Source organism: Myxine glutinosa, chromosome 4, assembly GCF_964187855.1.
Source record: "Myxine glutinosa chromosome 4, kmMyxGlut1.1, whole genome shotgun sequence".
Lineage (NCBI taxonomy): Eukaryota > Metazoa > Chordata > Myxini > Myxiniformes > Myxinidae > Myxine > Myxine glutinosa.
In genome coordinates this window covers 25,983,982-26,007,727 of record NC_136264.1, presented here as the reverse complement: position 1 = coordinate 26,007,727, position 23,746 = coordinate 25,983,982, and the positions used below count along the sequence as shown (strand labels likewise).

The 23,746-nt window shown below is 47.4% G+C and overlaps 1 protein-coding gene across 1 annotated transcript in view; it reads right to left on the bottom strand.

The window, feature by feature from the left end:
* The window catches only part of ECEL1 (endothelin converting enzyme like 1), an 85,969-nt gene that overhangs the window by 25,326 nt on the left and 36,897 nt on the right, over positions 1 to 23,746 (bottom strand). The window contains exons 7-12 of the mRNA XM_068112028.2: positions 22,178 to 22,276; positions 17,098 to 17,172; positions 13,599 to 13,702; positions 3,575 to 3,633; positions 3,064 to 3,115; positions 896 to 963 (exon numbers count right to left, since the gene is read on the bottom strand). Coding sequence (XP_067968129.2) covers positions 896 to 963; positions 3,064 to 3,115; positions 3,575 to 3,633; positions 13,599 to 13,702; positions 17,098 to 17,172; positions 22,178 to 22,276 — 457 coding nt within the window. The remainder of the gene's footprint in view (positions 1 to 895; positions 964 to 3,063; positions 3,116 to 3,574; positions 3,634 to 13,598; positions 13,703 to 17,097; positions 17,173 to 22,177; positions 22,277 to 23,746) is intronic.

The following is a 23,746-nucleotide window of genomic DNA, read 5'->3' as shown; positions in this document are numbered from 1 at the left end:
CCAAAAATAAGGAAATGAAAAGCGTCAGAAAGGTGGGAAGTTTGTCAAGAAAAGTAAGTAGGAAAGTGTAGAAGAAAAGGCAATGTCGGTGTGGAAAAAGTTGCGGAGAGAGAAGGCAGAGGGTGAAGCGTTCTCAAGCTTCGTTCATTCGGCACTTTGCAGCGCAACTGTTGTGACTGATTGTCAGAGCTTCACCGTAGTGATCCCTTTCCTGGGAACGGGGAGGGAGGAATTGGTACACAGCTGTTGCGTACCCTCACTGACTCAAACTGATTGTGTTAGGCTCACCCTAATTTCTCCGCTAAAGGAAGAGGCACGTTGAGGTCCGTGTGAGTTGTGCGTTTGGTGCAAGATGGTGCGAGATGTAGAAGATAGAGAAGATGAAAGAACATAAACCTATTCTAACTCACATTCCCAACGCCAATCTATCCCCATGTACAGTACATGATATAACTTATTTGCCAAACATAACACTATGATATAACTAACCTTAATCCTACGTGTATGTGCTTTATTCTCCCAGGAGGTGCACAAAGTCCTCACCGGGCTAACAACCGTCACAATATATTGGTGTTGCACTTAATGTATTCTCCTTATTTGGATAGGTGGATGAGGGTGGCACTGCTTTGCCCACAACATTTTATATTAAGTTATGAGGTAAGGGACTTACAAATGGACCACAAACTGTGCACCGAGGTCAAACCACACAAAATCAAGGTCACTGAGTTCTATTTGCATGGTACTGTAATTATTCTGAGACTCAATTTCCAGAGAATCGAAATCCAAGTTTGAACGCACAACTTTACATCCTTACTCCATACTATGTAACGGTTGGTCCATGACACTTCATAAATGGCACAGCCTACACCAAGCTGGTGTTCCACGCCTGCCTCACCCCAGTCGTCGTATCCGTGAGTAAGCTCGTGTCCAATGATCGTCCCGATTGCTCCATAATTCATTGATCTGTAAGCACGCAGCCCCACAAAGCATTTATCAAATGCCTCAACATCTTTCTTCAATATGTGTTTCGTTCTGAGGGAAATTTCGTTCCGATCGGACAAACTTTAGTCACGTTATGGTGAAAAATGTTAAAATGTCTATAATTAGGTCATGGCCTTAAAATTAGGCCAAGGTTAAAATATTATGTCAACTCCGCACACTTTTTATTCCCATTATTGATGCAAAATTTCACTATGAAAGAACCAGCAGGAGGTTTAATTAAGACAAAATAAGAATGAAGCATATACGAGGGAATTGATAAATGACAAGCGAATTAATTTCCAATTAAAAACATTTTGGAAATCATAAAATTTAGAAGAAAAACGTGCCTTGCCCTCTGCTGTGGGTTCGATTCCAACGGCTTCTCAGAACAATATTCACATCCTGCAATGGAGTTCTAATCTGTCCATGATTGGTTCTTCAGCCACAAAAATGTTCAGGACTTGTCATGGATACCCTGATGCTGTTTCAAGGGTTTGAGTTACCTACACAGTAGTATGTCTTCATATATGAAACGACTTTGTTTATGCCTCCACCCCCGAAGGTGGACGGAGGCATTATGTTTTCGGGTTGTCCGTCCGTCCGTCTGTCCGTACGGGCTAAACCTCGTTTTTCTCAGCAACTACATGTCCGATTGATATGAAATTTTCAGGATAGGAGGGATACCCAAGTAAAATGAACTTGGGTATGCAGCAATTCCATAAAATATGCCACGTAGTAATTATCAAAATTGTGACATCATAGGTCACATGGTATGGCAGCCATCTTGGATTAAACGCAAATATATTTTTTTTAAATAGGAAACCGCTGAATGGAAAAATTTGAAACTTGGCACAGTGTCAGGTTACGAGGTAAGGGACTTACAAATGGACCACAATTTGAAACTTGGCACATTGTCAGTTTATGAGGTATCAAACTCCCAATGGGGAGCAAAAGCATGATAATGGAAACATCATTGGCGAAGTGGTATACCAGCCATAAATGTTTTAATTGAATGCCTTATCGGAAAAAATGTAAATGGCATGCACATGAACGATGACCCATTTGTATTCAAATGTTAAATTTATGACATCATAGGTCACATGGTTTGGCAGCCATATTGGATTCAACCTAAAACCTTAACAGGTAAACGAAAAAACATGTTTTAGGGCTACACACTTCTTTTTTTAAAAAGTTTTAAACCAATTAAAAAAAAAAAATTTTTTACAATTAAATTTTTATTGATAAAAATGTACCCTAAAAGAGGACCGTGGGCCAAATTTCAGCTCTATAGGATGTATGGAACATAGAAGACGAACGGCTCAAAGATTTGAAACGGGACAAACAAACAAAGTTCAGATGAAGTTAAATACAAAAAAACAACTTCTCCCAAACCCGACTTGAAACTACGTGCGTGCGTCATCGACTAGGCATGGTGATTCGAAGTTGATCACAAAAACGTCAACGGTCACAGGGTGTGGCAGCCATTTTGGATTGAAGGAAAAGATTAAATAATTATATCTCAGAAACTGCTCACCCTATCAATGTAAAACTTTACTAACGGTATTTAACTCCATTGCTGCATATAGTTCGAAAATGATGGCGGTGTAGGTCACGTGGTTTGGCAGCCATCTTGGATAAAGAAACGAACCTTATCTGATCAACACAAAACTTCACAAACTTGATCTACTACCCATACATATGCAGAGTGTACATTTATGATGTCATATGCCACGTGGTTTGGCAGCCATATTAGCTTGAAAGCCGATATATATTTAAAAAAACCTTCTCCGAAACCGCTTCCCCGATTGATGTGAAACCTGTCATGTCTGGTAAAAATGTGATATTTGAGAACAGCTAAAGGGATTTAAATCAAACTTGTTTTTTTAGGACCGTTAATGAGGGCATCTACACGTTGTCACGGGCAGGGACTATGCGGAGGCATATTGGCAATGCAGTCACATTGCTCTAGTTTTAATATAAACTACTGTATTCCTTTTAATGAGAGTAGCATTAATGTGGGAGTGGGAGGGGGGGCGGGCGGGGGGGGAGGAATGAGGCGTATACATGTGGTAAATCACTTACTGTGGGAAGTTGGGGTCAAAGAGCGTAGGCTGCAGGATTCCAGCAGGGAACACTGTGGTGGGGGAGGGGGGAGGGTAGCAGGTATTCCATGCAATATAGTCAGTAACAGAATGCACAAAACAAGGGTTCTGCATTAATCGTGAGTAAATAAAATATGCACACATGTAAGTATGCCACACTACCACAATATGTTTGTACCGTAAAAGTGTCTCAACAAGCAACAGAGGTATGCTCAGCCGTAAACCTGCCTCTGCGTATCCACATTACCCCTCAAATAGGATGCTATTATTACACAATCACATGTATGATGTGTTCAAAAGCGGATGTTACATGGAAGCTTTTGTATAAACAAATCAATTTAGTTAAGTCAGTGAAGGAATAGAAAAGGTAGAATCATTCCTCCAACCGGACCGATGACAGGAAGGTACTTCCGACTGTACATTACAACATGAGTGTTACCAATGAAAGTCTTGGAACATTGGAACTGCCACTCTCCTGCCATGCTGCTCACCCATGTGGTTCTTGGTCGGCAGATAATAAGCGTTCAGAGACTGAGGTGGTAGCAACCAGCTGCACACATGAAGCACAAAAAGGTAGTGCTTCCCATATTACCCACACTGGTAAATGACCATAAGCAGGATGCACAACAACTATTGTTTTATAAGGATATTTTGCCATATTACTTTTAAGGATGTCACATCAGAACTTAGTAGATAGAGCAACCTGCGTCAAGATTCCCATACTCCCTAAAAAGTGGTTTTAAAAATTAAATCTACCATATAAAACACAATGTCAGTTTGTGTATTTTTGTGTATGTCTGTCCCCTTCATAAGGGTAGGTTTTAAAGGCCAATCTTTTAACATGAATATGTGTGCACTACGGTCTATTTTTTTAGATAAAACAAGCTCGAAAAACATTTTCCATAAAAGAGTAATTATGTCTCTTCTATTGGAATTGTAGACGGTGGCTAGCAAACCGAGCCTCCAGGGCGGTGTACAGAAACGTTTTTCTAAATAACAATAAATACAAGGTGAAATTCGATGCATGTGATGTGCACAGCGCGCAGAGTAAAACAAGTGTTCATTTACATCCGTATGATGTCTAATAAATAAACGAGAACAATGTGACTGTGTCACCAATAGGCCTCCGCATAGTCCCACAGTGGAAGTTTCGTGTTGATCGGATAGGTTCGTTTTTCTATCCAAGATGGCTGCCAAGCCACGTGGCCTATTACATCATCATTTTCAAACTATATGCAACAGTGCTGTTAGATGATATTTGTAAAATTTTGCATTGATAGGGTGAGCGGTTTCAGAGATATAATTATTCAATATTTTCTTTCAATCCAAAATGGCTGCCAAACTATGTGACCTATGATGTCATAAATTTAATATTTCAACACAAATGGGTCAGAGATCATGTGCATGCAATTTCTGATTTTTAGAATAAGGAATTCGATTAAAACATTTTTGGATGGTATACCACTACACCTATGATGTCATCATTATCATGCTTTTGTTCCCCATTGGGAGTACTTGACAATGTGCCAAGTTTCAAATTTTTCCATTCAGCGGTTTCCGAGAAATATTATTTTAATTATTTGCTTTTAATCCAAGATGGCTGCCATACCACGTGACATATGACGTCACAATTATCATATAAACATTCTGCATGGGTGTCACTCCTACCTTGAAAGTTTCGTCTCAATTGGATTATATGGTTGCTGAGAAAAACGAGGTTTAGCCCAGACGGACGGACGGACGGAAGGACAGACGGACGGACAACCCTAAAACGTAATGCCTCCGGCGACTTTGTCAGCGGAGGCATAAAAAGATATAAGCACATCTGGCACTAGTAGAGGGGTCAATATATGGTTGAACCCCCAAAAAATTGATACAAAAGGTTTTTCAATGGATTCTGGTACCATTGGGCATGCTAAATAACATACTAAAAATCTAGTAACATCTGACTTCCGGAAAGAGGTCATTTTCAAGATGGCGTCCAAGATGGCCGCCGGGAGCTTAAAATGGCCATATCTCAATTATTATTCAACCTAGAAAGGTGGTTTTGGTGTCTAACCCTAGGTTTTAGGGCCCAAGGAATCCAATTGAATCAATAAAATTACCATCAGTTAATTATTTATTGACAAGTCCAAGATGGCATCCCAAGGTGACATCCTGATCCACTAAAATGGCTCTGTCGAATAGTAGTCAACCTAGAGAGATATTTTCAGTGTGTATACCTAGGTTTAAGGCACCCAGGAAATCATCAGAATTACTTAAATAAGCACAAAGTAATCAGGTAATCCAGTAAGCCAGGTTTACCAGCCCATTAGGCATTTGTTGTCTTATACAGTTAGTCGCTATTCATCGTCATCCTCCGACTCACCAGCTAATGAACCAAGTGTGTGTTTCAGATTGGAGATAAGAGTGTAATGTGTCTACACCACTGCCACCTGTGACTCCAGTCCACAGTATTCAGTGATCATTACAGACAAAGGTTTGTACAAAGCTTGAGAGGTTATGGCAAGGGACAGACTATTTTATATTGGGGAGGGGGGGGGGGGGACTGAATAATCTGACAAACAATTTATTTTCATCTCAAAAGGAATAAGTATATTATTTGGTACATGTATGCATAAACAAAATCCATATTATCAGCCTTCAAAATGACATTCAGTTGAAACTTAAGGCAATCTGTCACAAATTTCTGGAGTCTCGTGGATACTGAAAAGTATAGAGGGGTCAATATATGGTTGAACCCCCCAAAAATTGATACAAAAGGTTTTTCAATGGATTCTGGTACCATTGGGCATGCTAAAGAAGAATGTGACAATCCACATAACAAGTTTCTTCCAGAGGAGTCGGAGGATGACGATGAATAGCGACTAACTGTATAAGACAACAAATGCCTAATGGGCTGGTAAACCTGGCTTACTGGATTACCTGATTACTTTGTGCTTATTTAAGTAATTTTGATGATTTCCTGGGTGCCTTAAACCTAGGTATACACACTGAAAAAATCTCTCTAGGTTGACTACTATTCGACAGAGCCATTTTAGTGGATCAGGATGTCACCTTTGGATGCCATCTTGGACTTGTCAATAAATAATTAACTGATGGTAATTTTATTGATTCAATTGGATTCCTTGGGCCCTTAAACCTAGGGTTAGACACCAAAACCACCTTTCTAGGTTGAATAATAATTGAGATATGGCCATTTTAAGCTCCCGGCGGCCATCTTGGACGCCATCTTGAAAATGACCCCTTTCCGGAAGTCAGATGTTACTAGATTTTTAGTATGTTATTTAGCATGCCCAATGGTACCAGAATCCATTGAAAAACCTTTTGTATCAATTTTTTGGGGGTTAGGTGAGTTTTTTTCGTATATTGACCCTACTGAAGGAGCTGCGCTCCAACGTGAGTCGAAAGAATTGACGCGACCAAAGACGGAATTCGTCCGAGTTGCTTTATTGAAACAAAACAGCTCAGGTATTCTGACAAAAGCCCGTTTATCGGGCAGCAATATATATACACATTTATGTCGGGAAGTTTGCCCGGCAAAAGCTATACCGGGCATGCCCGGGTGTCAAGGGCGAGCCTTGGAAAGGCGAGTCTGGACCTGCCCGGGCGTGTTTGGCTGCGGCCTGACAAGTCGAGGCTGGGCGTGCCCGGGCGCTCTGGACGAGCACTGGAAAGGCGAGAGCGGGCATGCCCGGACGCTCTGGGCGAGCCCTGGAAAGGCGATAGCGGGCATGCCCGGACGCTCTGGGCGAGCCATGGAAAGGCGAGAGCGGGCATGCCCGGGAAAGACGAGACCGGGCATGCCCGGGAGGTTCGGGCGTGCCCGGGAACAGTGAGTCCGGGCATGCCCGGGAGAGGCGCGTCTGGCCGTGTTCTGGCCAGTGCAAGGCGATTGTGTGCATCCAGCGGTAACCGCTACACACGCCCCTCCAGAATCGACCTGCACCGGCAGGGTCAATTTAAGGGGGGTCCGGATGACCCAGCCAAAGCGACCCCTGGAGGGTAGTGGGGAGGGGTCCGACGTGGTGGTGGGTGGTCGAGCGGGGGGAACTGTGGACGGGGGGCGGCCTCGCCGCGGAGGAAGGGCCAACCGTGGTGGTCGGTCGACGTCCATGTGCGCCGGTTTGAGGCGGTCCACAGAGATCCGGTCCGACCGGCCGCCAACGTCGACGACAAAGGACTTGTCGCCCCGTCGCAGGACCCGGAAGGGCCCGTCGTACGGCGGCCGGAGTGGCCCCCGGTGCGCGTCATGACGCACAAAGACGTACTCCGCTGTGCGAAGCGCCGGGGGGACGTAGGACTGGGGGCCACCGTGGCGGGACGTTGGCACGGGGGCAAATCGGCGGGCGGCCTCCTGGAGGTCCGAGCGCTGGTGTGCGGCGGACCAGGGACAGGTAGCGTCGGGCACGAACTCGCCCGGGACGCGGAGCGGCTGGCCGTAGACGAGCTCGGCGGCGGACGCCCGGAGGTCCTCCTTGGGGGCCGTGCGGAGGCCCAAAAGGACCCACGGCAGCCGGTCGGTCCAACCGTCGTCCTGAAGGCCGGCCATGAGTGCGGCCTTCATGGAGCGGTGAAACCGCTCGCACAACCCGTTGGCTTGGGGTTGGTAGGCCGTTGTGCGGTGCAGCGTGACCCCCAACGAGCGGGTGACCGCGCCCCAAAGTTCGGACGTGAACTGTGGGCCGCGGTCGGACGAGATGTCCGCCGGTGCGCCGAAGCGCGCGACCCAGGTGGCGATGAACGCCTGCGCCACGTCGGCGGTGGTGGTGGAGGTGAGGGGCACAGCCTCCGGCCACCTGGTGGTCCTGTCCACCATGGTGAGCAGGTGGGTGAACCCCCGCGATGGGGGCAGGGGACCCACCAGGTCCACGTGGACGTGGTCGAAATGCCGTGCAGGCACGGTGAAATGTGCCAGCGGGGCCTGGGTGTGGCGGTGGACCTTGGCCCGCTGGCAGGCCGTGCAGGCATTGGCCCAGTCGCGGACGTTCCGTCGAAGGCCGTGCCAGACGAAACGCGCCGACACCAGCTTCTGAGAAGCTTTCCGGCCCGGGTGAGAAAGGCCGTGGATGGAGGCGAAGATGCGGCGCTGCCAGGAAACGGGCACGATGGGGCGAGGCTGGCCCTGGGAGACGTCGCAGAGCAGGACGGTGCCCGCGAAGGGGATGTCGGCCAGGTGGAGGCCCGTGTCCGCCGCCCGGAGGGCCTGCACCGAGGTGTCGGTGGTCTGGTCGGCCGCCATTAGCGCGAAGTCCACGCCGAGGTGGACCGCGTTCGTGCTGGACCGAGAAAGACAGTCGGCCACAGCGTTGTCTTTGCCGGCGACGTGCCGGATGTCCGTGGTGAATTCTGACACGGCGGAGAGGTGGCGCTGCTGGCGGGCCGACCACGGCTCCGTGACTTTGGCCATTGCGTAGACCAACGGCTTGTGGTCGACGAAAGCCGTGAATGGGCAGCCCTCCAGGAGGTGTCGGATATGGCGAACGGCCAGGAATAGACCGAGCAGCTCGCGGTCGAACGTGCTGTATTTTAACTCGTTCGGCCGGAGCTGCCGGCTGAAAAAAGCGAATGGCTGCCAAACCCCGTCCACCCATTGTTCATGGACGGCGCCCACCGCGTAGTTGGAGGCGTCCATAGTGAGGGCGATGGGCGCGTTGAGCACCGGGTGAGCCAGCAGCGTTGCGTCGGCGAGGGCCCGTTTTGCGCTCGCGAAGGCCGCGTCCATGGCCGCAGACCAAACGATGTCATGCTTGGCCGGCTTGCCCCGGAGGGCCTCGTAAAGGGGCCGCATGAGCTGAGCAGCGCGGGGCACGAATCGGTGATAAAAATTAACCATGCCGAGGAACTCTTGTAGGGCCTTGATGGAACGGGGACGCGGGAACGTGGTGATGGCCTCGACCTTGGTCGGCAGCGGCACGGCCCCGGTCTTGGTGATGCGGTGGCCCAAAAAGTCAACGGTCGTCGTGCCGAAGTGGCATTTGGCCGGGTTGACAATTAAGCTGTGCTCGCTGAGGCGACCGAACAGTGTTCGGAGGTGGAGGAGGTGCTCGGCGCGGGACGTGCTGGCGACGAGGATGTCGTCCAGATAGACGAAAAGAAATGGCAGGTCGCGCAGCACGCCGTCCATTAAGCGCTGGAACGCCTGGGCCGCGTTCTTGAGGCCAAACGGCATCCTCAAAAATTCGAACAGGCCGAACGGTGTGATGACGGCCGTCTTCAGGACGTCAGCCGCACGGACAGGTACCTGGTGGTATCCCCGTATCAGGTCAATTTTGGAAAATATGACCCGTCCCGCCAAACGGGCGGAAAAGTCCTGGATGTGTGGGATCGGGTACCTGTCGGGGGTGGTAGCGTCGTTGAGGCGGCGGTAGTCGCCACACGGGCGCCATCCGCCCCCCGGCTTTGGCACGATGTGCAGTGGTGAGGCCCATGCGCTATTGGAGCGCCGCACGATGCCGAGGTGCTCCAACGCGTCGAACTCGGCCTTTGCCACGGCGAGCTTGGCCGGGTCGAGGCGGCGGGCCCTGGCGTAGACCGGCAGGCCCGTAGTGGGTATGTGGTGCTCGATCCCATGCCGCACTGCGACGGCCGAAAACGTCGGCCGTGTGAGGGCCGGGAATTCCGCGAGCAGGTGAGCGAACTCGTTCGCCGTCGGGAGGGCGCACGCCAGTTCGGTCGGCGCGGAGCTGCTCATCGTGCATGCCAGGGAGCTGAAGGTCTCGGCGTTGACAAGGCGACGACGTTTGACGTCGACCAGCAGCCCGTGCGCGCAGAGGAAGTCGGCGCCCAGCAAAGCCATGGGGACGCAGGCGGTCACAAAGGTCCACTGAAAGCGCTGGCTGCCGAAGCAGAGGGTGACGTTGCGCGGGCCGAAAGTGCGTATGGCTGAGCCATTAGCAGCGACCAAAGAGGGGCCGCAAACGGCGTCCCGCCTGTCCTGCTCGGAGGCGGGTATGACGCTCAGTTGGGCGCCGGTGTCACAAAGGAAACGCCGCCCGGACGCTTTGTCCCGAATAAAAAGCAAGTTGCCCGAGTGGCCGGCGCTCATGGCTGTGAATGAACGCCGGCCCGGCCGTTTCCCGACTTGCCGAAAGTGCACGGGGGTCGGCACGTCCGAGCCTTGTGTCCGAACCTGGCGTGGTAATAACACCACGCCTGGTCAGGTGGAGGCCCCGGCCGTCGTGTCAGAAGCGGTCGGTGCAGCGTGGCGGCCGCCAGTTTCACCGGCAGTTCGGCCTCCAACCGCGCAGGGCGCTCGGGCATCGTGGGCGTCGCCTCGGACGGCGGCAGGCTCCAGGTAGCCGCGCCGATGTGTTGGCCCGCCGAGGAGATCTTATCGGCTTCCCTGGCGAGGGCGCGGGGATCGGTGATCGACGTGCCAGCCAGGGCGAGGCGTACCGGGTGAGGCAGCTGGCGAAGGAACAACTCGCGGAACAGAAAATCCGGAGAGTGCTCACCGAGCAACGAGAGCATATAGTCCATGCGCTCGGACGGGCGCGTGTCGCCGAGCTCGGGCAGGTCGAGCAGGCGCCGTGCGCGTGCCGCCGGTGAGAGGGCGAAAGCGTCGAGGAGGAGTGTCTTCAGCACGTCATACTTGTCGGCAGCCGGCGGGTGCTCGAGGAGGCTCAGGGCGCGGGCCGCGGTGGCGGAACCGAGCGCTGCCACGACGTGGTGGAAGCGGGTGTCGTCCGCGGTGATGCCTCGCAGGGCGAACTGGGAGTCCGCCTGGGCGAACCAAACAGCCGCGTGAGCCTCCCAGAAGGTAGGCAGTTTAAGAGTCACTGCCGTGTCCATGTCGGTAGGTCACCAGTGAAGGAGCTGCGCTCCAACGTGAGTCGAGAGAATTGACGCGACCAAAGACGGAATTCGTCCGAGTTGCTTTATTGAAACAAAACAGCTCAGGTATTCTGACAAAAGCCCGTTTATCGGGCAGCAATATATATACACATTTATGTCGGGAAGTTTGCCCGGCAAAAGCTATACCGGGCATGCCCGGGTGTCAAGGGCGAGCCTTGAAAAGGCGAGTCTGGACCTGCCCGGGCGTGTTTGGCTGCGGCCTGGCAAGTCGAGGCTGGGCGTGCCCGGGCGCTCTGGACGAGCACTGGAAAGGCGAGAGCGGGCATGCCCGGACGCTCTGGGTGAGCCCTGGAAAGGCGATAGCGGGCATGCCCGGACGCTCTGGGCAAGCCCTGGAAAGGCGAGAGCGGGCATGCCCGGGAACAGTGAGTCCGGGCATGCCCGGGAGAGGCGCGTCTGGCCGTGTTCTGGCCGGTGCAAGGCGATTGTGTGCATCCAGCGGTAACCGCTACACTACTACTAGGCCGAGGCTTCAGACTTTGGCACGCTAACGAGGCTGCACCGTCGATTCACGACAGTGTCACTCATGCGGCAGCTATAATAGCGTCATTTTTGACAGGCTTTTTACCAGTAATTAAATAATAGGCTCCATGAAATGTGAGGTAAAATGGCTCCAAAATTCATTTTTTCACGCTTTTAAAGGTAATTATTGTATGTCTGATTTTATATTACATCGTCCAGGGACATCATTCGCGATCTTTTTGGATTCAGATTCTACTTTTATTTTACATTTTTAATGCATAGTGATACAACAACATGGAATCGCAGTTTGTTTGTTCACAATGCATTAAGATACGACCTATGCTGACAGGATAACCTTGGGGGTACCCACCATCACCTCTAAACTGTCTAGCCTGGGTTTGAATCCCCACCCAGCTATTAACTATCATCCTGATGTTTCACAGACTGTTTGATGCATCAATTTGTGTTGTCCCTCCCATGGACGTGAAACTTCAACATTAGTTGATGGACGTTAAAGATCCCCATGGTGCCCTTCACAAAGAGTGGGGGGAGCTATCGCCGGCACCCTGAACAAATTACAAATTCCTGCCTGAACTACTGCTGGGAAGGCAATGGCAAACCACCCAGTATAACCCTTGCTCAGGAAGCTGCTTTGGCGGAACAGACACTCTGTAACAAGTATTGTGCATCAAATATCAAATAAAAGTTACAACAGAATAGTGAAAGCGGAAAAAAAAAACTGAAACAAAAATTACAGCTGCTTAAAAAGGTTGGACACTGACATATAGAGAGGGAAGGGAAAGAGGGAGGGGAAGATAAGTGAGTGAGGGAGGGAGAGAGGGAGGGAGGGAGAAGAGAGAGAGGGAAGGGGACAAAGGGAGGAGGGGAACGGAAGAGAGGGGAGGGAAAGAGGGAGGGGGAGATAAGTGAGTGAGAGAGGGAGAGACTCGAGAGGGAGGGAGAAGAGAGAGAGGGAAGGGGACAAAGGGAGGAGGGGAATGGGAGAGAGGGGAGGGAAAGAGGGAGGGGAAGCTAAGTGAGTGAGGGAGGGAGAGAGGGAGGGAGGGAGAAGAGAGAGTGGGAAGGGGACAACGGTAGGAGGGGAACGGGAGAGAGGTGAGGGAAAGAGGGAGGGGAAGCTAAGTGAGTGAGGGAGGGAGAGAGGGAGGGAGGGAGAAGAGAGAGTGGGAAGGGGACAACGGTAGGAGGGGAACGGGAGAGAGGTGAGGGAGAAGAGAGTGGGGAAGAAACAGAGGAGTGGGGGAGGGAGAAGGAAGTAGGGGAAAGAGGGAAGTGGGGGAGGGAGGGAAGTGGGGAAGACAGGGGAGTGGGTGAGGTAGAAGGAAGTAGGGGAAAGAGGGAAGTGGGGGAGGGAGGGAGGTGGGGGAGCCAGGGGAGACAGGGAAGTGGAGGAGACAGGGGAGTGGGGGAGGGTGAAGAAAGTAGGGGAGAGAGGGGACTGGGGGAGATAGGGGAGGGAGTGGGAGAGGGTGAGAGAGAGAGAGAGTGGGGAGGGGAAGAGGGGGAAAGAGAGAAATTGGGATTATATTGATCTGAAAAACTGTTGACAATGTCCCAATTGTCCCATGCTTTGGCCTTGGCAAATCATTCTTTCCGAATGAGGCTTATTCTGCCTTGTAAACTTGGGACATTGTTTTGAGTTCTTTGATCTTTGAGGGAAGTATGTTAAGCCGACTACGGGTTGTGGCTCGCTGAGATGTTGGGGCCGGCTGTGGACGCCAACATCTTCCATGCATGTATTCTTATCTATAATAAATATCTTGTACACTGTCCGAGTTCGACCAGGTGCTTATTAAACCCACGACATATACTCACTCATTTTGCTTGGTAAACTGTAAATTTCCCATTAGAAAGTTACCACTGTAAAGGCAGCCAGACAGCACAGTGCTGCCAACATTCAGGATACTGAACACAATCATGGCCGACGAGCTAAACAGAGAAGGAGGGGGAATCTTGCACCAACTTTCAGGCCAGATCAGACATCTTGCCTCCACTTACTCTATCACCCTGTCATTGACGAACAAAAACACTTCACAAGTTGTCCTCCATTTCATGCAACGCAGATTAAGGTCGTAAACTCCAACGACCAAGTTATTAGTAAAGAGGCAGGCCACAGTTGTTTTTGGTGTTGATCCATGATTTTAGGGACAGCCGAGGTCCCAGGAAGTGACTCACGAGCTGTGCTTGCTGGATCGGCGATTCCTCCGCACGGATATTTTTAACTTGTGCGCGATGCTGTTCAACACATTCCGGAAGTAAGTTTTCTCATTGACTTCAAACTGTGAAAAGCAGAACATTTCACAAGCAGACAGACACATATGGTTAATGGCTGCCAAATGAAACAATCCAACAATCCAACAAGAAATGTTAATGCTTAGGGATTATACTTGCAACATCTCTGTGCAACCCCATTAATTATTAAAGCTCATATTCATTCCCCTTTAGAAGTTGCGGAAGGCGAGAAGACGAGGCCATTTCGTAGGGTTCAAAGCTTGTTTATTCAAACAGGAATCTCCAGCACACTCTCACGCGAACGGAAGTCGTCACGCTTTTATAAAGCCAAAACCCTCTTCGGAGGGCGTGGCTCCGACAACCGCGCATGCGTCACGTCCACACAACAAAAAGCCCCACAGGCCCGTGCACGTGTATTATGACCAAATAAGGTAATCGCTACATGCACATAAGGTAACCGCCATATGCGCATAAGGTAACCGCTACATGCGTCCCCCCAGAATGCACTCCACGGGCATGTACGTAGTTCGCAGGCGCGCTCGGCAGTGCCGAGAAGGCTCGAGCAGTGCTCGGCCTCGGTACGCGCGAAAAAAACGCTGCCGTGGGGTTGAGCCGACCGAGGGGCTGGTCAAGTCCTCGGGGGAGGCTGCCGAGGTTCCTCGCGGGCCTCCCGAGGTTGCAGGTCGCGGGCAGTGCCGAGAAGGCTCGAGCAGTGCTCGGCCTCGGTGCACGCGAAAAGCGGTTGAGCCAACCGAGGGGCTGGTCAAGTCCTCGGGGGAGGCTGCCGAGGTTCCTCGCGGGCCTCCCGAGGTGGCAGAGTCAGAGAAGTAGTTGCGCGAGTTGCAGCTGGAGTTGTAGAGTGAAGTTGCGCGAAGGTGACGAGCAGCAGTGCGCGCGAAGGTAACGAAGCAGCCGTGCCGCCAACGTCAGTGCGCGCGCAAGAAATGAGCAGCAGCACGCGCGAAGGTAACGAAGCAGCCGTGCCACCAACGTCAGTGCACGCGCAAGAGATGAGCAGCAGCGCGCGCGAAGGTAACGAAGCAGCCGTGCCGCCAACGTCAGTGCACGCGCAAGAGATGAGCAGCAGCGCGAGCGAAGGTAACGAAGCAGCCGTGCCGCCAACGTCAGTGCGCGCGCAAGAGATGAGCAGCAGCGCGCGCGAAGGGAACGAAGCAGCCGTGCCACCAACGTCAGTGCGCACGCAAGAGATGAGCAGCAGTGCCACCCACATCCCGTAACTGCGTCCCTTCGGAGGGTCCTGGAGCAGGCTCGCCCCTCCGGTCGTAGAGGAGGAGCCGAGCGCGGTGCGCGAACCACATGGCCGTTCGTCGTCGCCAAAACTCCGGCAGTTCGATCGAAACTGCCGTGTTCGTTTGCAGCCCCCGAATCCGTTCCGGGGCAGCCGTGGTCACCAGTTTAGAAGTTGCGGAAGGCGAGATGACGAGGCCATTTCGTAGGGTTCAAAGCTTGTTTATTCAAACAGGAATCTCCAGCACACTCTCACGCGAACGGAAGTCGTCACGCTTTTATAAAGCCAAAACCCTCTTTGGAGGGCGTGGCTCCGACAACCGCGCGTGCGTCACGTCCACACAACAAAAAGCCCCACAGGCCCGTGCACGTGTATTATGACCAAATAAGGTAATCGCTACATGCACATAAGGTAACCGCCACATGCGCATAAGGTAACCGCTACACCCCCATCTTATTATCCCGCACGCAAAGCAAAAAGCAGGGTAAAGCAATTGATTAATTTTGTCTGTCTTCCGACGTCAGCTAATAATCGAGGAACTACTTTATTACAATTGAAATATTTCTTTTGAACACAAATCGGAACACGAACCTGTAGTTTAGCGGTACTTTGGTTCTGAATTTGGCAAATTGTACGGAATCTCGTCTCGATCGCGCATGCGCAGAGTGGAGTGAGTTAATATTTTTTTACTTTGTTTGTCTGGCAGTCAAACTAAATTGAAAATCATTCCAAACAGGAAACCTACTGGTTTTAGCGACGTCATAAAGGACACAACCAACAGGCATGAAAACCAGACTGAACGTGCAAATAAGGTGGTGTAAAAGATGGTGCATCAATGGCGGTAAACTTCCGAAAAAAGTTAATTTTTTATTTTTTCCTGCAGTCTTTGAAGCCTTTATTTTATTTAAAGTGAATTATATACTTGACCACTGGAAACACAAATCACATTCTTGGCACTTCCATAAACCTCCAATTTAGCAGTAATTGGACAAAATATCATGCCATTTTACGCCATCTCGACCAATAAAATTTGACGCTCGCACTCTCAGTATTGGGGAATATCAAGATTCATACAAAATGGCAGCTCATAGGAGATATAGATTGTGCTCGGAAACGCAAAGCAAGAGTTTAAAAGTCCCTTCCAATATCGCTTTTCTCAACACCGTGCGGGGTTAGGTGTTCTATGGACACTCTAGTTTAATCACCAGTAACTTCCATGTCTGCATCATCAACTTACTATTGGATGTAGTGGAAGCTATAGCTCTGGATACCATTGATATTGTCCATCAAATAACCAAGCCCTGTGGCCGACTTCCCTCATTTCATTGCAGCGCAAGTCAGAATATTCAGCACATTGCACATTGGGCAAACACAGACATCTCCAGGGAGTTTTATACACAAACATAATACGACAAAAATATATCAGTATTATTATTATTATTATTTCTATTATTATCAAACGATATGTAATTTCAGAAGTCTATTTATAATTTTGTGGGTTTGCTTCTTTGATTGTTTGACTGGGATACATTGCTACTCCACTGGATGGAATGAGGTTAAAGTGGTGGTTGTACCCGGGTAAGAGCCCGAGGGTTTTCGGCGATAAAGAGTTTTATACCTACCCACCCCCCCCCCCGAACATCATGGTGGCGGGATAGGGGGGAAGGTGAGGGGGGGGGGGGGCAATTTTTCTGTATGTAAGTATGTATGTCATACGCCACTCTCGGTGTGAACGAGTATTGCAAGTTATACCAAAAGACGCCAATTGTCTGCAAAAAAACATAATAAAAGTGGGGAAATCATCATACTACATTTGTAGGGTGAAGAATGAACCAACACGGACAGCACTTTCACCTTTTGACAAGACACTCTCACAGACCTCACTATCAAACACTCATATACAATCACCCATTGATACCTCAGCTCTCTATCATTCCTGCCAGTATGCATGTACCCCTCTAAATACCGATCTAACTAAAATTAAAACTTATCTACTGTTTATGTGGTAATGACATTTTGAGGGATACTATTCCATGCATTTACTACTTTTTGAGTGGAAGACCCACATTATATTACTGAACTAACACTCCTCTTCTTTACTCTAAGGTTGTGGCTCCTGGTCCATTCATAGATGGAAGAGGTTCAGCATTAAGTGCTACACATTATTTTAATGACAAAAAATATGATTCTTACCCCATATTCTTTGTCCACATCTTCTGTATGCAGGAGAAAGTCCGGATAACCAATCATGTCCACCATATATTGAAGCTGGTAAAGGCAATGTGGATGAATTACCATTAGAAACAAGCAAAGAGTGGTAAAAGTCTCGTCAAAACCCAGGTTATTTACCATTGTTGTCTCGTCAAAACCCAGGTTATTTACCATTGTTGTCTCATCAAAACCCTAGTTATTTACCATTGTTGTCTCGTCAAAATCCTAGTTAATTACCATTGTTATCTCGTAAAAACCCAGGTTATTTACCATTGTTGTCTCGTCGAAACCCTAGTTATTTACCATTGTTGTCTTGTCAAAACCCAGGTTATTTACCATTGTTGTCTCATCAAACCCTAGTTATTTACCATTGTTGTCTCGTCAAAACCCTAGTTATTTACCATTGTTGTCTCGTCAAAACCCAGGTTATTTACCATTGTTGTCTCGTCAAAACCCAGGTTATTTACCATTGTTGTCTCATCAAAACCCGAGTTATTTACCATTGTTGTCTCGTCAAAATCCTAGTTAATTACCATTGTTGTCTCGTAAAAACCCAGGTTATTTACCATTGTTGTCTCGTCGAAACCCAGGTTATTTACCATTGTTGTCTCGTCAAAACCCAGGTTATTTACCATTGTTGTCTCGTCAAAACCCAGGTTATTTACCATTGTTGTCTCATCAAAACCCGAGTTATTTACCATTGTTGTCTCATCAAAACCCTAGTTGTTTACCATTGTTGTCTCGTCAAAACCCAGGTTATTTACCATTGTTGTCTCGTCAAAACCCAGGTTATTTACCATTGTTGTCTCATCAAAACCCTAGTTATTTACCATTGTTGTCTCGTCAAAATCCTAGTTAATTATCATTGTTGTGTCGTAAAAACCCAGGTTATTTACCATTGTTGTCTCGTCGAAACCCTAGTTATTTACCATTGTTGTCTCGTCAAAACCCAGGTTATTTACCATTGTTGTCTCGTCAAAACCCAGGTTATTTACCATTGTTGTCTCGTCAAAACCCAGGTTATTTACCATTGTTGTCTCGTCAAAACCCAGGTTATTTACCATTGTTGCCTCATCAAAACCCGAGTTATTTACCATTGTTGTCTCGTCAAAATCCTAGTTAATTACCATTGTTGTCTCGTAAAAACCCAGGTTATTTACCATTGTTGTCTCGTCGAAACCCAGGTTATTTACCATTGTTGTCTCGTCAAAACCCAGGTTATTTACCATTGTTGTCTCATCAAAACCCAGGTTATTTACCATTGTTGTCTCATCAAAACCCGAGTTATTTACCATTGTTGTCTCATCAAAACCCTAGTTGTTTACCATTGTTGTCTCGTCAAAACCCAGGTTATTTACCATTGTTGTCTCGTCAAAACCCAGGTTATTTACCATTGTTGTCTCATCAAAACCCTAGTTATTTACCATTGTTGTCTCGTCAAAATCCTAGTTAATTATCATTGTTGTGTCGTAAAAACCCAGGTTATTTACCATTGTTGTCTTGTCGAAACCCTAGTTATTTACCATTGTTGTCTCGTCAAAACCCAGGTTATTTACCATTGTTGTCTCGTCAAAACCCAGGTTATTTACCATTGTTGTCTCGTCAAAACCCAGGTTATTTACCATTGTTGTCTCATCAAAACCCAGCTTATTTACCATTGTTGTCTCGTCAAAACCCAGGTTATTTACCATTGTTGGCTCGTCAAAACCCAGGTTATTTACCATTGTTGTCTCATCAAAACCCTAGTTATTTACCATTGTTGTCTCGTCAAAATCCTAGTTAATTACCATTGTTGTCTCGTAAAAACCCAGGTTCTTTACCATTGTTGTCTCGTCGAAACCCTAGTTATTTACCATTGTTGTCTCGTCAAAACCCAGGTTATTTACCATTGTTGTCTCGTCAAAACCCAGGTTATTTACCATTGTTGTCTCGTCAAAACCCAGGTTATTAACCATTGTTGTCTCATCAAAACCCTAGTTATTTACCATTGTTGTCTCGTCAAAACCCTAGTTATTTACCATTGTTGTCTCGTCAAAACCCGAGTTATTTACCATTGTTGTCTCGTCAAAACCCTAGTTATTTACCATTGTTGTCTCGTCAAAACCATAGTTATTTACCATTGTTGTCTCGTCAAAACCCGAGGTATTTACCAGTGTTGTCTCGTCAAAACCCTAGTTATTTACCATTGTTGTCTCGTCAAAACCCTAGTTATTTACCATTATTGTCTCGTCAAAACCCGAGTTATTTACCATTGTTGTCTCATCAAAACCCTAGTTATTTACCATTGTTGTCTCGTCAAAACCTTAGTTATTTACCATTGTTGTCTCGTCAAAACCGTAGTTATTTACCATTGTTGTCTTGTCAAAACCCTAGTTATTTACCATTGTTGTCTCGTCAAATCCCTAGTTATTTACCATTCTTGTCTCGTCAAAACCCTAGTTATTTACCATTGTTTTCTCATCAAAACCCAGGTTATTTACCATTGTTGTCTCGTCAAAACCCTAGTCATTTACCATTGTTGTCTCATCAAAACCCGAGTTACTTACCATTGTTGTCTGGGATTTAGATATTCCAATATGATTTGTGCAACCCAGACATTGTACTTTGAATGAGATATTGTTGAAACTTAAAAAAGAAAAACTACAATTCGAGGAGCAATCCATTAATTTCTTATCTAGTTCTTTTCATTTCAGTGAAATCTAAAGATGCTTCCCAAAAATGAGTGGAGGCATGCAGGAAAAGTATGTAAAAAAGTTAAATGAAGGTATAATGAAACCTACTCATGCAACATGATTGATGGGTCTGTGCAAATGATAAAAGGCAGAGGGTTCCATGCATGTGAAGATTTCTGATCGCATAAAGTCTTCATCCTAGTGCGAGGAGCTACGAGATTCCCATTGTTGGATTGTAGCCTTTCCGGAGGGTGTAAGGAGCGATTGAGTTAGAAATGTTTAGTAAGAACTAATTTATTTTGGCCTTTAGAGGTTAACGGCATAGTTTTGAAAATCTAACCGTTAGCGCAATTGTAGCTGTTGAAGTGTTTGAGGATTGAAGTGACGTGATAGAATTTACGAGTTTTATCTACGAGCCTGGCTGCCATTTCTTAAGTTGATAAAGGATGAGAGAGCAGGAGATAAGCCTGTAAACAGCAAGTTGCAGCAATGCAAGTGTGACGTTATGAGACCATGAACCAGAGTTTCAGTAGACTTCAGATTTCAGTGCGAGCAGATTTTGGGTAATATTGTGCAGATAGAAGGAAATCTATTTACAAATTTGTGCAATGGCTATTGGATATTGGAACAGGATGTTGGAAGGAGATGGGTTCATCGTGACACCGAGACCTAAACGTGCAGAAACATTAGAATGGAACTCAGTAGAGAACATACCTCCACCTGGTGAACAGTTTGTTTTCTATCCCACTGATAGGCCGGATCTGGATTCGGACCTGAACCAAAGTCTAATCGGCATGTTCTTGTCACCTAACCAACTCATTCACCTAGTTTTGTCATAATTCATCCATAACTTATTTAAATATCATGTTATATATCGCTTTTCGCCCGATCTCTCAATGGTGAAGAATCACGTGAAAATTAAATAATTCTCATATCCATATTCAGATCTTCACCAAAATCGAATTGATTCGTCCTTGTCACACACCGAACCGATCCACTACGTTTTGTCCAAATCCGTCCTTAACTTTTTGAGATATCATGCTATATATCAGTTTTTATCGCTATCACTCAATGGTGAAGAATCACTTTTAAAAAACTCTACTAGCTAGATCCGGACCTGGATCTTCACCACGATTGAACCAATTCTTCCTTGTGTGAAAAAACCCGACCTCTCCAGCAAGTTTCGTCAAAATCCATCCACAACTTTTTGAGATATCCTGCTATTTATAGTGTTTGGCCCCATCTTCCAATGGTGAAGAATCACTTTAAAATTCTACTAGCCGGATCCGAATCCAGGTCTTCACCAAAATTTAATAATTTAGTCCTTGTCACATAGACTACCTCTCTGCCAAATTTCGACCGAATCCGTCCACAACTTTTTGAGATATCTTGTTCACAAACAGACAGACAAATGAAAAAATCACTCATAGAGCGACACATGGCAAAAGAGAACAAAGCAGAATGGCACTCGGTAGAGCATCCTTTTGACCTCAAAAATAATTGAAGGTTGAATTAGCTAACTTGATATGCAAATCGTCTTCAAAGTTTAAGTTAATCGGATGAAAATTTACAATTTAAAAAATTTGGCCTATGTTGACCTTTTGGCCTATGTTGACCTCAGAAGTAGTTGGTGGTTGGTTTCAGTGAGCTGATATGCAAATCATATTCAGATTTCAAGTCAATCGGATGAAAATTGAGGATTTTAGAAATTTGAAATAAGTGGTTGAACTTAGGCCTATGTTGACCTTTTGGCCTATTTTGATCTCAAAAATAGTTGGTGGTTGAAATAAGTTCACTAATATAAAAATCCTATTCAAATTTCAAGTCAATCGGATGAAAATTGAGGATTTTAGAAAAACTTGAAAAAAACAGTGGTTGACCTTTGGCCTAAAAAATATATGGGATTCCGGTGAAGTTTCGAGAATATCGGTTTAAAATTGTAATCTGCAGGCAAGTATAAGTGAGCGGACAGACAAACACACACACACACACACACACACACGCAAACACATAAACAAGAGTGATCAACAACTTGTCAAATATATATATATTTTTGCCAAATAACAAACAGACAGGGGTGAAAACATAACCTCCATCCGCCTTTGGTGGCGGATGATCATAATTGTATTGGGGAATTTTTGAAACCTCATACCTACCTTACGACACCCACTGGGACATGTTACACATGTTATTGTATCCTTTTAGTAAAATATGCCGTACCCCAGTCATGTGACCAGATCCTCAGCTCTGATTGGTGGACGTTTTGGTGTAACTGCCTCCATTTATTTTCTCAATCTCATTTATTTTCCTCCATTCTCACATCCTTTGTATAACACAAAAAACGCTTGTAATTTTGCTTCAAATATAGGTAAAAGGTGAGGGATGCAGACCTTGTCACGTGCTGCTTCTCGAGTTTGTCGATCCATCCAGTCAAGGTAGTCCAGGCGTTGAGAGAACGTATATTTTATGTCCTCCACCATCTGCTGCACCTACGATCAAACAATCGATACAACATTAAGTTATTAATACCCTGCGCTCACGAAGCGACAAGCGGCGTTAAGCATTCAGGTGCGTACATGTGCCGTACGTGTCTGCATTTTAAAAATTCATTTTCTTGGCAACTGTTGGTCCGATTGACATTACATTTTCACCATAGGAGCACCTCCTCCTTTAGAAAATTTAAAATGATAATTATGACGTCATAGGTCATGCGTTACAGGCGCCATCTTGGAAAAACCGAAAAATGTTGCACCTCTATATCTCCAAAACCGCTGCATGGAAAAAATTGAAACGTGGCTCATTGTAAAGAACTCCATATGGGGAATAGGTGTTGTTAACGATGACGTCATTTGTGCCATAATTATGACGTCATAATTCCATAGGGACAACGCTTAATCTGATCAGTTTGAAATGTATTGAGCATGATCTATGCAACAATTATATTAGAGAATATAAATGTATGATGTCATCGCTCACGTGGTCTGGCAGCCATATTGGATCAAAGAAAAAAAATGTTCAAAAACAGAAGAGTTGGCTCGCAAAAAGTTGACTGCGCAGGATAAGTATTCTATGAATACCATCTAGTTTACAATGTAAACTCGACTGATCATTCACACTTGTTTGCCTCCATATTGATCTCCATGATATATATAACCACCTTTAGAGGCCATTTTTCCCCGCAAGCGGGGGTTGGCCTTTTTCGGGAACCGTGGTTGTTGTTGTTTTTTGGTCCCCTTTTTGAAGCAATGTTTTACGGCCGGATGCCCTTCCTGACGCCAACCCTTTTTGCCGCCTTTAGCGACAAACAGGGAATTACCAGTGAACTGGTACTCAATTAGCTGACCTCGGAAGGATGACAGGCTGAGTCAACCCCCCTGGCGTTAATTCAGCGATCGACCGGGATTCGAACCCAGGATCCTGGGATCCTAAGCCGGCACCCTAGCCGCTAGCCCAACACCAGGATCGGGTGACATAGTCACAATTTCGGTCTTCGAGGCCGGCCGATAGGCACAGTGTGACCAGAAGGGACGAGGTTCTCCTGACCACGTGGCCCTCGACTTGGTGGGGTTTGTCCGCACAATGTGGGTGCTTTCAGGATGAACTTTAGCCGGGGAGCGTTTGGGCGCCCCGGTCTGATACTGCCGCCCACGCGCAGAACAACTTGTGAGTGCACATGGGTCCCGGCGGTCCCACTGGCCTAGCGCTACCATGTTTAGACAGCGAACTCCGTCCCCGGGCACCTACTCCCGGAAGTTTGAGAGAATAGCGGCGCCGGGCACGGTAGGACACCCGCGGAGCCCCGGCGGACCAGGGACGCGCGAGCCTACGCGTTAGCGTGCTACGGCGGAATCAACGGCTTCGGCCACGGTCGGGCCGATACTCGGCCCGGTCGCACCGGGAATGAACTGGTTCGACGCCCGCGCTGGAGAGGTCGCGGGCGACTGAGATGTATTAACAAA